At 35.8% G+C, this 14,875-nt stretch overlaps 2 protein-coding genes across 3 annotated transcripts; both read left to right on the forward strand.

Moving 5' to 3' along the window:
• The first annotated feature begins 14 nt into the window (after positions 1–14).
• LOC119078869 (venom serine carboxypeptidase-like) lies at positions 15–2,838 on the forward strand. Its single transcript, XM_037186585.1, has 5 exons — positions 15–358; positions 449–635; positions 690–836; positions 1,119–1,906; positions 2,716–2,838. The coding sequence occupies exons 1-5, from the start codon at positions 71–73 to the stop codon at positions 2,773–2,775; spliced, it is 1,470 nt and encodes a 489-aa protein (XP_037042480.1). The 5' UTR covers positions 15–70; the 3' UTR covers positions 2,776–2,838.
• Positions 2,839–4,925: 2,087 nt separating this feature from the next.
• Positions 4,926–14,281, forward strand: LOC119078872 (protein mono-ADP-ribosyltransferase PARP16-like). Of its 2 annotated transcripts, XM_037186587.1 has the most exons (4): positions 4,992–5,318; positions 13,062–13,256; positions 13,324–13,537; positions 13,603–14,281. In XM_037186587.1, exons 1-4 carry the CDS (start codon positions 5,256–5,258, stop codon positions 14,007–14,009), a joined length of 879 nt encoding a protein of 292 aa, XP_037042482.1. In that variant the 5' UTR covers positions 4,992–5,255; the 3' UTR covers positions 14,010–14,281. The 2 variants fall into 2 exon arrangements, with proteins under 2 accessions (XP_037042483.1, XP_037042482.1); XM_037186588.1 differs by lacking the exons at positions 13,062–13,256; positions 13,324–13,537; positions 13,603–14,281 and adding exons at positions 5,584–5,788; positions 5,850–6,294 and having other exon boundaries at positions 4,926–5,510.
• Positions 14,282–14,875: the final 594 nt, after the last annotated feature.

Here is a 14,875-nt window from a genome sequence, read left to right on the forward strand (position 1 = left end):
AAAAAGTATTCATGATATTAGTATTAAGTGAATACAGGTAGAGTTAACGTGTTTCCTCAATTGCAGTGAAATGTTAAAAGATAAATTGAAAATTACTTGGAAATTTTTTATTTTTCAAACATTGTTAGTAGTACATTGTTGTTGTGATTCAAGAACAGAATCAAATACGATAAAAAATGAACCTTTGTTTTTGACACCTCTGATAAAGGCTGGGAAAATTTCTGAAGCGCAAGATGCGGCTAGAGTACAGAATTTAGTGGTTTCTGATCACAGTACAGCCATCGTTAGTTTCAGTGGATTTTTAACCGTACAACCAGAATACAACTCCAATTTATTTTTCTGGTTTGTGCCATGTCAGGTAATTCAATAAAATTTCGAACAGCTCTTTGTTCCTATATCGAAGGGATTCATGAGTGTCAATCCGTTGTTTCTGTTATTGCTTTTACAGAACAATCCACAGGATAAACCTCTGATATTATGGTTGCAAGGTGGTCCAGGTGAATCGGCTCTATATGGCCTATTCACTGAACATGGCCCATTCAAAATTGATTCGTCGTTGAAAAAGTTAAATTATAGGAACGAATCATGGACTACAACACATTCTATGCTTTACTTGGATAGTCCTGTAGGTGCTGGTAAGGATTTTTAACCAATTTTTGAGTGAATAGTATTATCAATTTCGATAATAGGATTCAGCTTTACTGAAGGTGACAATGGATATGCAAGAAATGAGAATGATGTCGCAAGAAATGTGTACGACGGTCTACTACAATTTTTCAAACTATTTCCAGAATATAGAGCAAGAGATTTCTTTGTTGCTGGGGAATCATATGGAGGTAATTAATGAAGTCAAGGGTTGACGTTCAATTTTGAAGGGCAAGAGTCTAAAAACCTGTGAAAACAGTAGATGTTGTTTATTGACGCCTATTTTACAGGGCCTATTTTTTAGAAAATATTTCTTGAAATTACCCGATTTTCTCGATTTTTCTTAAAACTAGAGAAGTTTGAGAAAGTTTTCAAGATATTTCGAGAAAATCAAGAAAATATTTTCTCAAAAATTAACTCTGCTTGCGTATCACAACTTTGAAATATATTTTTGTCTACCATACGTCATTCAGGTAAATATGTACCTGCCGTATCTCACAAGATCCATAGTGAAAATGATCAATTAGATTCGTCATCCGAAAATCGTATAAATTTGAAAGGTCTGGCAATGGGCAATGCATTTACCGATCCAGTAACAACAATAAATTACGGCACATTTTTGTATGACTTGGGTCTGATAGACTATCACCAGCTACACTATTTCAAACAAGAAGAGGAAAAGGCACGAAACTTAATTAAAGAAGCGAAATTTGTTGAAGCATTCGATACAATGGACAAATTATTCTTAGGATCGAAAAATACATCGATACCGAGTTATTTTACTCGAGCGACAGGATACAACTCAGTCTATAATATACTAAGAACGAATGATCCAGACGATATGCTCTACTTTAAAGATGTGCTACAAAATCAAGATGATGATGAAATCATTAGACCATTTATACATGTTGGTGATCGTACATTTCAGCACTTTGATTTGGGCGGACCGGTTGCACAACACTTAGAAGAAGATATTTATCAAAGTGTTAAGAATCTGGTCGAAGATTTGTTAAATGCCAAATGTCGGCATAATGTGCCAAAATATAAGATCATGTACTATACCGGTGCACTAGATGTGTGCGTTGGTGTACCGTTGATAAACAAATTGATTGAAAATTTAAATGGATGGGACAGACTGGATACATTTCAAGAGACACAAAAAGACATTTGGTATTTTGACAGAGAACAGAAAATTATTGCTGGATATTTTAAATCGTATTCTGGTTTAACACATGCTGTTGTAAGAAATGCTGGGCATCGGGTAAGTGTGTAAATAATTGGGCTGGAGGGGATACTGGAGAACATGCTTTGGATTTCTTTTCTTTCGTGCAGTGCATAATAGGGTGGTTCAAAAAACACTTTGTTAGACTTTTTGTGTAACCATAGTGTGGTGTTTTCTGAATGGTCTTGACTTTCTGAAAGGTCTTGACTTGCACACAATGAAAGTCCATTTTGATATATTGTGTGCGAAACGGACACCCAAGGCGTAGTCACCGTTCACAGATTTTTAAAGCTTATAGATTGTAGCTATGGACGTCCTCTTTCGATTCTAGTACCAACTCCTACCTTTGGACCCATAAAATTTTCGGCGGAGTCACTTTTCTTAGAATTTTTTTTTGTGGCACTATGTCACTCGAGAGTCTGATGTCGACAAGTGTGTTTTTGATTTTTATTGCATATTTTGGACTCTAGTAAAAGAAGTAAGACCATTCAAGAATTTAAAAAATTCAATAAAATGTCAATTTAACTTCGATGTTGAGAAGTCTACATTTGGCACCTTTTTCACATTTTGATTTTTTGCTAACCCAAAAATCAGTCGATTTTCGATTTTTTTTTGTCAATCTTAGTTTCTAGTCATGGCTTTTCAGAATTCCCATGGTTACCCAAAAAAAAAACTTTTCAAACAAATTTGAACCACCCTAGTGCATACATTACCAGACTCAACCCACGATTGTATAAAATGCAACAAATACGCCAGTATGCCCTCGTGACCGATCGAAATTGGAACAATAATATACTTTTGTCATCTAAATCAATATTTGTCACGTGTTGTCTTTATTGTATTATCAGGTACCTTACGATCAACCAGAATGGGCTTTGGACATGATCGGAAGATTTACCAATAAATGAACCGGATTTCGTGTACAAAATGTTATTTTAATGTGATGCCAAGTGATTGTTGAAACAATTCTTTGAAAATATATTTGTAATGATCACATCAGTCAATAAATATTCGAAAAGCAAATATTAATTAATGAATTTTTCGGTATGGATATAATTAAGTAAATTATTTCTTGTGTGTGTAAACACACTGTAAATTAACTGAACCAATATATCGCCCTCGTTAAAAAAAATAAGAATAATTTGCTTCTTATTGCAATGAACTTTACTATTAGATGGAATCAACGCACTTCAAGCATGAGTGATCATAGTGGTCAGCTGCTGTACTCTATTTTATATTAAAATATTTTTACAGTGCTTTACCGTTATATGATACACTGTCCAGTTTTAGTACTCTATTTAGAGTACCACTCATGCATGAAGTGCGTTGATGGAATTCAAAAAGTATAAAATTTTCGATTATCTTTTAAGTTAATGGATCAAACTTTTTACAGGTTGTGTCTATTATCTATGCCTTTGATTGTATTACTTTTGGGAAGAAATAAAAGCGATAAATCTAAAATAAGAATTGATCACTTGAAAATAAAAATGATTGCAGGAAAATAAGAATGTGATCACAACCAGTTTTTCAAATATAACACTACGAAATAAGATTCTATCAACCTAAAATAAGAAGTGATCACAAGTAGTACCTACCACCCGCTAAATCAAATGTGATCACTAAAAATAAAGAATTTGATCACTAAAAATAAAGAATTTGATCACTAAAAGTAAAGAATTTGATCACTAAAAGTCCGAACGAATACACATAAAAAGCGTTTTAACACGCCGAGCGATCCGGCCCATTGCCCCGTAGCGAAGCGGAGGGCCGCAATGCGAGCCGGGCGCCGGAACGGTGTTGGTAACTTAGGTGTTAATTTTTTTTTCTCTTGCATCGTCTAATAATCAAACAGAATAATAGATAGCATATCCTTATTTCTTGCAATCAAATTTTTTATTTTGCACGATCATTTCTTTATTTTTTGTAATCAAATTCGTATAATTGTAGATCATTTCTTATTTCGAGACGATCATATGTTAGTGGTAAAATTGCATATATTTAGTGATCAAATTCTTATTTTTTGGTGATCAAATTCTATTTTTATTGCTATCATAAAAAAATTGTGATCATTTCTCTTTTTCTAGTGATCATTTCCTATTTTCTTGTGATCATTTCTTATTAAATAGCTATCACTTTAATTACATGCCATTACTTTTAAAGTTGTTTTCAACACATTGCAGTGCTTTTGGGCTTAGATATTTTAAGCCAATAAAGGTCCATATCAGTAGGTACACTGTTTATAATTTTCAGTTTAAAAAAGGGATTGAAAATACTGACTATTTTTGGATGTCCTCCTCGCCTACCTACTGTGGTACTTACAAAATAACTGATGCCAGTACGCAAAAGTTTTATCAACACAAAATAAACACAAAAAATTTAGAAAGAAAATTTTACAAAAAAAAATTGCGTCATGGAGCCAAGGAGGAGACGTCAACAAGTTGCTGTATACATGCTCCACCGTCCCCAAAATTTTTTTTTAACTTTTTTTGGTAGTGGACTTGCGTCACGCCCGCTTACTAACGTGCGGTCATGACTCACAGTCGCCATTCATTGCAGCGCGTTTTTAAAATTATGTTGACAATTTTTACAACAAATGAGTATGTTCGACACAAAAACAAGTAAGTATTTTATAGACATTATATTTCATAACCAATCTCTATTTTAAACTATGCTTGAGTTATTAAAAACTAAGTGCACTGCATTCAAACACATGATATGCACGATATCCATTAAACGATTGAAGTAATAGAATCTTAGAACCAAACCACATCCAAATTTTCTGTCATGAAGTGACAGTTTTGACATTGACATTCTTGACGTTGTCTGGACATCTGAAAAATTTAGTCATATCCTGAATTAAAACTGTGAACTGTACACAAAACTTGTCTTTAAACAATTAATTTTTTATAATATCATGGCCCTACGTTAGTGAAGGGTCGTGACGCAAGTCCGTGTGCTTTGAACAAAAAGTCAAAAATTGAACACGCTCATTTTGATTTGACAGATAAAACGTCATGGTAGACAGGTGCAAATGGGCGCAAATTGTTATAACCATAACGGGAAAAATTTATTTGACAAATAAACAAGTTGACGTTTACTCATTCTTTTTACATAGGAGTCGAAAGTTTTGTGTAGGACCCAAATTTGACATTTCAATGTAAGAAAACACGTGTTGAAAATTAATTTTATTACAAATCGGCGTTCATCGGCATTATCCTCACTTCCTACTTCAATGGACTATTTAAACTCGAAAAGCATAGATAACAATCGTAAACAAAATATATTCGTGTGAAATGAAAGTGTCAACAATTCAGTTTGTATAAAGTACAGCACGAACATACATCGTATTTATTGTGAGGAATTGTGGTTCGAAATAGATAGAGTGAAGATGATGGACGATGTGATAGTCAACAGACAAACTGTCTTAGAAATCGTTTTAGACGGACTACATATACCACGCGAAGTTTATGAATTACGTTACTGTCTGTTCCTTCGAGCGGCCAATAAATATTTTTATCATGCAGGTTCTCGTGAATTACTTGAACCGTTTCCAACTTGCTTCTACGATTTCGCAACAAAAACAAGACTCTATGAAGCTCTTGAAGCGTCTGTTGCAAAGATTCCAAAGTTGAAAGATATTAATGTGAGTACAAGAAAATTTCTTTCTTTTTTTCTTTTGCGTTGATAAAACTTCTAAACAAGATTTTGTAACACAGAACAGGACATCTTTACCTGAGCCGATTTGGGCACTACTGAGTTGGATATTCACTAATCCTCTGAAAATAGAAGCGGTTAAGCAGTCAGAAATCAGCGAGTATCTAAGCGACGTATTGCGAGAAGAGACCAAATTATCGAATATTCCGAATCCGTCACACAGTTGTTACCGTTTCGACATCACTCATGAAGAGGCTGTTCAGAAGAGTAAGTTTTGATTTCTTGACTTGCAGCATGGTTGACTAAACTTTACTTTTTTTTACATCAGAGGCATTTCTTGCGCACAAAGCCGAATACGGTTCATTTTTCGCATATCACGGATCTCCAGGCCACAATTTCCATTCGATAATTCATCGTGGACTTCGCTGTTCGCTGAATGTAAGACAATTTTATGGACCGGGATCTTATCTAACGTCATATTTGGAGACTGCAACTTCTTATGCAGCCCGATATTGGGGTTACAGTGGAGACGTATCTATCAAGTACTGTGTGGCAATTGTCGAAGTAATCAAGCATCCATCCGTAAAAGTGGTGAATCATAATTCGACTGGACCTGCAGAAACGTTGGAAGTGAATAAATTTGCGGATACATCGTCCAACAACCATCGGTATTATGTGGTTAATTCGGATGAATTGATGCGATTGCGGCATTTGCTGGTTTATTATAATTAAATGGATGGACGCTAGAGATCTAACGGTGGTTTTATTCACAACGATAAACAAAATGATATATTTTTTATAAGAAAATGTCACTTTGTGACATCAGTTTATATTTTATATTATGTAAAATTATGTAAATAAATTATCGTCGTAACTGTCCATATCATGTCCGGAGCGATAGCGGAGGACTTGACGCAGTCTAACTTCCAAAAAAAGAACGAAGAAATTTTTTTGAGACGCGGCAACTATATATAGGCGAAAATTTAAGTTTCTTTCCTTCGGCCTGTATCACCACAAATCCTTATCTGTCTTATTCGCGCTTCAAATACGAGCAAAACGAGCTATCACTCGACTATGTAACTTTAAAATTGCCGGAGATACATCGTTTTGAAGTTGGTCATTTTGATAGAAAATGCACCAAATTAACGTTTTCCAAACAATCAAAATCTTTCAACTTACTCTGTATGTTTCTATCTATCTGTCTATCTATCTGTCTATCTGTCTATCTATCGACGGTCGATCTCGGAAACTAGTCAGCCAATCTCCATGAAATTTTGCAGGAACCTCAGGGTGGGCATAAAAATGAAAATGTGATACGCCATTACCCCAGGAAAAACCAGAATTTGGTTTTATTGGCCTCGAAGTGGTTTCTGAGTGTGGTTTTCGAGGGTCGGGAACGCGTTTTCGGCTGTAGCTTAGCTGTATTGAAACCTACAGAGGCGTGCGACCCATCAAATGAAAGGTATTCGTAACACGATTCGAACAAAAAAATAATTAAAAAAATCGGGGCAGATTCGTTTGAGCTAGAGTGATTAGAGTGACCAAATTTTGAGCTACTCGAGCGTAGGATGAAAGGACTAATATTTTTTGGGTTATGAGAGATAGAGAATTACTTTCTTCGGCTAAAGTCTCAGAGTTTTACGAGTAGAACAGAGGGGCATATGTGAAAAATGTCGAAAGTTGGAAATGGGTGGGTCAATTATGTTTTTAGAGGCATTTCTTGAATGGTGGCAGATAGAGTTACTTTCTTCGGCAAAGTCTCAGAGTTTTACGAGTAGAAAAGGAGGGCATTTGTGAAAAATGTCGAAAGTTGGAAATGGGTGGGTCAATTGGGGTTTTAGAGATATTTCTTGAATGGTGGCAGATAGAGAATTACTTTCTTCGTCAAATTTTCGATTTTCGTCTTTCGAATTTCGTCAAATTTTCGATTTTCGTCAGATTTTCCATTTTTGTCAAATTTTCGATTTTCGTCAAATTTTCAAATTTCGTCAAATTTTCGATTTTCGTCAAATTTTCGAATTTCGTCAAATTTTCGATTTTCGTCAAATTTTCGATTTTCGTCAAATTTTCGATTTTCGTCAAATTTTCGATTTTCGTCAAATTTTCGATTTTTGTCACATTTTCGATTTTCGTCAAATTTTCGAATTTCGTCAAATTTTCAAATTTCGCCAAATTTCCGAATTTCTGTTATAAACTGTTATAAAAAGCAATGTTCTAAAACTTCTAAAACGACTGATATCCCAACAAAAATCTCTTCGAGAAAAGTGTGACGCAGTCTTTGAAGTACAATTTCTAAAATGAATGATATCGCTAGAGTTGATGCTTTCAGCTTCGTTACGCAAAAATTAAATTTTACTCCCAATTTTAGTTCAAACAAGCTGGCTTAGCTTTTCTCATCATCTGCCAAATAATTTTTACCAAAAAAAATTTGACTGGAAACAACCAAAATTTTACCAAAAAAATCTGCGTCGCAAAGTGGCAAATGTTCAGGAACAGACCAGCAAGAAAATTTATCTGCCACATGCGACGCAGATTTTTTTGGTAAAATTTTGGTTGTTTCCAGTCAAATTTTTTTTGGTAAAAATTATTTGGCAGATGATGAGAAAAACTAAGCCAGTTTGTTTGAACTAAAATTGGGTGTAAAATTTAATTTTTGCGTAACGAAGCTGAAAGCGTCAACTCTAGCGATATCATTCATTTTAGAAATTGTACTTCAAAGACTGCGTCACACTTTTCTCGAAGAGATTTTTGTTGGGATTTTGGCTATTTGACCGAAATACGGTGCTCAATGTTTAAAAAAAATCGATGCAATCTGATTCAGCTTCGTCTAACAAAATAGATTTTGCCAATGTAGAAACCAAAATGAATACTGAGCAATATCGATAAACATTTTTATATACTGTGAATTAACATATTGGGTAAAATTGCAATATTTTTTTGACGATCTTGTACTTTGAACTCAAGATAAAGAACTGTTGTTGAATAAAGATAGTATTTTCATCCAACACAGCTCTGAAGACATTTATTATCTATTGCGACACCACATTGTGGATATTTTTGATTTTTATCTGGACATTCCTTTTTCTCACCAATCGGACCAATAAAATCAATAAGGACATCTCCATCAGCACAACTCCACGAGGACGAATAAAATTTTTTATTTTTTAACTTGCATACGCAGTTTGGCCCAATTCCAGTACTACCATTCGGACAAAATCGTCCGACATTACTTTTGCGTGTTTTTTCTTTTTCAACGTAATAGTATCCATCATCACATTGACAATCCGGTGAAATTCCGAAACTATTGTTTCGACACGCAAGATAGCATTGGTTGATGTACGCGCTGAACGTTAGATTTGCATCGACACATTTACAATCTGGATACACACCCTTCGCATCCGTTGGACATTTAATGCATGAGTTCAGCATGTCGCTGTAGTATGCCTTGTCACATTTACAATTGGGATGATCTCCAGTGCTGCCAGTTGGACAGGATCGAATTTTTGTTTGAAATGCCGAACAAGCAATGCTGAAACCAGCAATCAGTAGAAGTAAAATTCTCTTAAAATATAGAAGGGAAATTGAGGATTTTGTAAGGATTTAACGCAAAGCAAATCAAATTACCACTATGCGAATCATCTTCTTGCAACGATTTCGGAATAACTGACTCGATTAAGATCAACTCAGATCAATTATATGGATTGTTGTGTAAGAGTGTCCTAGTTTCGAATTGATGTCATACTGGCCTTCGTATAAAATTAATATCGTTAGCATAAAAATTGTGAGACAGTTTACAGAAACTGTGCTGCTCTCTTACGAATCGACATTGATCTTTAAAAAAACAATGTTCAGGCCCATCAATAAATATGTTGATGTCGTTTGACCTTGACATATATCTCATAGTGTTGGTGCCTGTGCCAGGAGAGCCTGAACGTGGAAACACTGTTAGTGAGAAAGATCGCCTTTTTTACTATATCCCACTATTTTTTTAATCGTAAAAATCGGTTACAAAAGTTTACTTATCTCGCGAAAAGCGACAGGTTTTTATAAGTCAAATAATAGGCCCCACCCTTTGGGTGGGTCGGGTTCCTTGACTGACAATTTTTTAAACATATTTTTATTCAATTTCATTTTATTTTTCATTGTTAAACTCTTTGGAACAAGCCATCCAAAGTAAGACAGAATGATTTCTGATTTTTTTTGTGCATTCTGAATTATCTTGTAAATTTGTGGAAAGATTTTCAGTCAATCATAAACCAGAGATTAAATACGACGGCTCGTGAATAGTACTGATCTTAAGAATAAACTTAGATGCAAAAAGTTATATGGATAAGTATTACCCAGGTTAATCGAACTGCTAGAAAATCTCATCTGCCCAATAGATTGTGGATTTGAGTACTATTTCACAGGACAAAGTAGCTTAACTTACTGGTGGCTCATCGTTGCATTGTCATTTATTTTTGTTTGAAACCACGGCAGAGTAAAGTAAACGAGACAGGAGCAGAGGATGCAAGTACATTCAAAGGAGAGACCTAAGTCCCGTTACAATCGTTTTTTTTTCATTTTCTTTATTATAACATAATTTGGTTACATTTGTTGCAACTTAAAAACTAGTATAAGTGGTCAGCTACTATTTAGCTTTTCATACTTTGAAAATATAATTTTTGTTTAAGTCATTTTATTTGTTAAGCGATACGGATCAGGCCGAAGAAAATTTTCAAAAAACTTCGAATAAGATTTTTAATTTTAATTTTGGTTTATCACAGTCGGAGGTTGTTCATAGATTATTTATGAGGGGATTTTCAGATCTAGCGAGCTTAGCTCTGAAATTAAGATTGATTTTAGAAATTTGTTGAGAAAGTTTGGGAATGTTTGCACGATGGTGCAAATCATATGTACTATGGTACCTGGGGAGGCTTAAAATTATTTTTAGGCATTTATTCTGGATGATTTGAAGCTTTTCTATATGGTGATGCGCACAGTTATCCCATACTGGGCATGCGTTCAGAAGTATACTTTGTATTATAGCTCTGAATATCAGCATTTTGTTGGATGAGCTTAATTTAGATTTCCTATTTATTATAGGGTACAGCATTCCAAGATACATGTGGGCTTTATCGGAAATGAGGTCAGTGTTAGTTTTGAATGTCAGTGTCTTGTCTAGGGTGGAACCCAGATACTTAATAGAGTTACTCCAAACAATCTTAGAGTCCCGTACAGTAATTCCTTCGGAGGGGAGCCACTTCTGGGCTGTTCTCCTGGTGAAAAAAGCTGAGTTCGTTTTGGATTCATTAAGATTAATCTTCCATTTCGTAGCAAAATCCGTGAGCTGTTTGCCAGCAGCATGTAGCTTTTTAACAATCTTTTTAGGCGATCTCGCCGATAGGTAGAGGCATGAGTCATCAGCAAAGAAAGCTTTTTCACTGTGGGTTATTTTAAGGTCGGATGTGAATACATTATAGAGTGTTGGACTGAGAACGCTGCCTTGCGGAACTCCGGCTAAAATGTGGAAGGTTTTTGACTTGTGACCATTGACCGAGACATAAATGCATAAAGAAGGATTGGATGAGCTTAATCAAGTACATTGGGAACGACATCAAGAACATTTTATGCAGTAAACCTTTGTGCCAAACAGAATCAAAGGCTTTCTCAATGTCAAACGTTATCATACCTGTGGAGTGTTTCTTCAACAGTGAGTCTTTGATGTACTTGCAGACTCGAAGCAATTGATGGTTGGTCGAATGATTAGCGCGGAAGCCAAACTGTTCGTTCATGAATATCTTTTTAGTTGAAATATGGACCTTCAGCCTAGACAAGAGAATCTTCTCAAGAATTTTGCTGAGGGAGTTTAGGAGGCTAATTGGCCTGTAACTGCAGGCGAGAGCGCGATCTTTTTTGGGTTTTGGGACTGGTATAACTTTGGCGCATTTCCAGATGTCAGGGAAGTAAGACAATCTGAAACATGCTCTGAATCTATGCATGGTCCAGATAATAGCTTTCTTGGGTAATTTCTTCAAGAGTACATTATTGATACCATCGTCTCCTGGACTCTTATTATTCTTCAATCCTCGTATCAAGCGAGAAATTTCGCGGGGGGTAGGCAGACATGATTCTTTGACAGTTGGCTTAAAGTAGTTTATATTGTTGTACGACACAGTTACAGCAGCTTCCGTAACGTTATCACTGGCTTCGTTGTATGTAGTGCTGTGAGCTGCACAGAAAGCGTTACCGATTTCCTCCGCTTTTTGGGAGTCAGTGAACAAAAGTGTTGTTGGGGTTTTCAATGGAGGAATCTTTTCAAACGAATTTTTCAAAGTTTTTCTGACTTTCCAGAACTGATTTGAATGGTGATTCATCCGAGACAACTTGTCATTCCAAATCTAATTATTCAGGGATTTTACCTCAGTTTTAGTCTGCCGATTAAGTGAGTTGACTTCCTCTCTCAGGATCGGATGCCTAGAACGTTGCCATTGTCTACGTTTGAAATTTCTAATCGCTATCAGCCTCAAGATTGAGGCGTCAAGAGAAGGGAAACGAAGAACCTTTTTAGTTATCGGGATCGAAGCGTTCTCTGCTTCTTTTATCAATCTCGTCAGTGCAGAAATAGACGTATCCACATCTGCTCTGGACTCGAGCTGGGTAGTAACCGCAAGAAGGTCAATATTTTCGTTTAGGTACGATTTATACTTTCCGCAATCTGCCTTGGCATAGCTTTTGCACGTGAGAGCATTCGCTCTGATGGGGTTCGACAGTTTCGCACCAAAATTAAAGGCCTACTTATGTATTTAGGTCTCTCGTCGAATCGACTTGCCTGGTTAACCGAGGGGGAAACTACGCGAGCAAATATTGCCCCATCTATTGGTGCACTATTTCCTGATATTTGTCCCCCAATATCTATATTTACCAAGGTGAATAAATGGGCGGAGGTAATGCCATTCAGGCGTGTTTTTAAAGAAGTGGAGAGATGGCAGTTATAGCAAACTTTCGTGCCACTGCACATCTGATTCGGTTATGTATGACATTACCTTCCGCCCATATATTTACCTTGATATTTACATCTGTTCTTATAACTTAAGTGTAGGAGTAGTAGTTACAGAACAGAATTCGAATTTAAATATCTGCGCGGCTGAAAAGTAAAATCTGAAGATTTTTGATTGTCATTTTGTTCACTTTTTCCAAAAAGGATATTCTTGTCAGAGAAATGATACCTAGACGGCACGCGCCACCTAGGTATCATTTTTCTGATTTTTCTAGCTCATACTCCTCATCCTCAATCAAGAACGTCAAAATGGACATTTCATTTGACAAGCGACATTTCACTTTCCTAGAAACGTAAACAAAACAAGTGGGTTATTAAGAGCGTCACCATTCATTTCAGAAGAACGTGTTAGTTTATCCAACGCAACCAACCGGAGTCCTTATCAATTTATTGTTTACCCAATTGCTAAAAATATATAAAAAGTGAAAAATGGCGGACCCGATGGGCGAAATAATAAATAGCAGAGATACAGTCTTAGAAATAGTACTGAGCAACATGCATATACCGCTCGAAGTCTATGAACTGCGTTATAGTCTCTTCCTTCGCGCCGCTAATCATCATTTTTCTAAGGGATCAGATTTTGGTCAATATATCGAACCATTTCCGCCGTGCTTTTACGATAGCCTAACGCATACAAGACTGTATGACGACCTTAATACGTGCTCTTCAACACTCCCAAGCCTAGGCTTCATTCAAGTGAGAATTTCTTTTCCGTGATTTGTGTTGATCGATAACCTAAAACAATTTCATTTTTGTGATACAGCAAATAACTGAGGAGACATCTCTTCCACCGCAGACATGGTCGCTTTTGTGTTGGATATTTACTAATCCACTCAATATACAATGTTTTAAGCAATCGGAAATCAGCGAGTACCTGACTGACGAGCTTCGAGAAGAAACGAAATTGTTTTCCATTCCACATCCGTCCGACAGGTGTCACAGATTTCAAATCATACATGAGGACCCGAATGCGACGAGTAAGTTTTGGTGTTCTGTTTTACAGCTAAAATTGTTGACAATAACACGAATTCCACTTTCACAGGGACATTTCTGACGCACAAACGCGCATTTGGTTCATTTTTCGCATATCACGGATCACCAGGCTACAATTTTCATTCGATTATTCATCGTGGACTTCGCTGTTCGCTGAATGTTCGCAGCGCCTACGGACATGGGACTTATTTAACGTCGTATTTGCAGACTGCAACCGAATATGCGCTTCAATATGGATACGGAGTAGGTGTTAGCCGCTTACATGATCGTATCAGGTACTGCGTAGCGATTGTCGAAGTCATAAAGCATCCGTCCGTAGTCGTAAAGAATTTTAGCCGACATACCATGGAAGACTTGGAAAACAAATTTGATGATACAAGTTCCAATGAACATCGATATTATGTGGTCGATTCGGATGAATTGATGCGATTGCGGCATCTTCTGGTTTTTTACTGAATTATTTTCTGTTTTTGAAATATAATTTTTCTGTTTGCTGACTATGTAATTTAATTGTAATACAGTAATAAGAGATAGCCACACTACATGAATGATACACAGTAGATGTGTCTTCGGCTGAGGCCGGGAATATAGTGATTTTATTCTCTGAACATAGACGTTTAACTTTTTCGATGTTTTTTTTCTCTGAATTTGAAGTATTTAACACCCACAATCATCCTGATGTTGAATTAAATTTTAGTATAAGACTGATTCAAAAATGTATATATTAAGTAGTGATAATAATTAAATAAAGTTTGGTTTATTTATTTATTTATTTGACATTTGACGTTTACACATATCAAAAATCCGAACAGACGAAAACTGTTTCAAATGCAAAATTACTAAAACCCCCACAAAAATACAATCGCTTCAGAATCGATTCTGAATGAATTTCAATTCAAAGAAATGAGTTTGAAACTGCGAACATTTTATACGATATTTCGGCCTGCTTTACCGAGAAGTCTATACAAATCATTGTACTGCTTTAATACTTTTTGTAGGGACTTCAAAATGTTTATATTCAGAAATGATCTATTTTATTTGTAGTTTGTTATAAAAACGCTAATTGTGCAGTTTTTGTTATAGTTTTTGATATTATTGTGATAAAAAGCGAGGGGGACCGCACTGAAAAGAGTTGCAATCTGAAAAAAAGGGTTGCACGCGGAAAAAAGAGTTGCACGCGGAAAAAAGAGTTGCACGCGGAAAAAAAGAGTTGCACGCGGAAAAAAGAGTTGCACGCCGAAAAAAAAAGTTGTAAAAGGGTTACACATTCAAAATCTGGAAATAACACAGAAGAAAGATCTTACTTCATTCTATAAATAAAT

This window comes from Bradysia coprophila, unplaced genomic scaffold (assembly GCF_014529535.1).
Source record: "Bradysia coprophila strain Holo2 unplaced genomic scaffold, BU_Bcop_v1 contig_297, whole genome shotgun sequence".
In the NCBI taxonomy this organism is placed as follows: Eukaryota; Metazoa; Arthropoda; class Insecta; order Diptera; family Sciaridae; genus Bradysia; species Bradysia coprophila.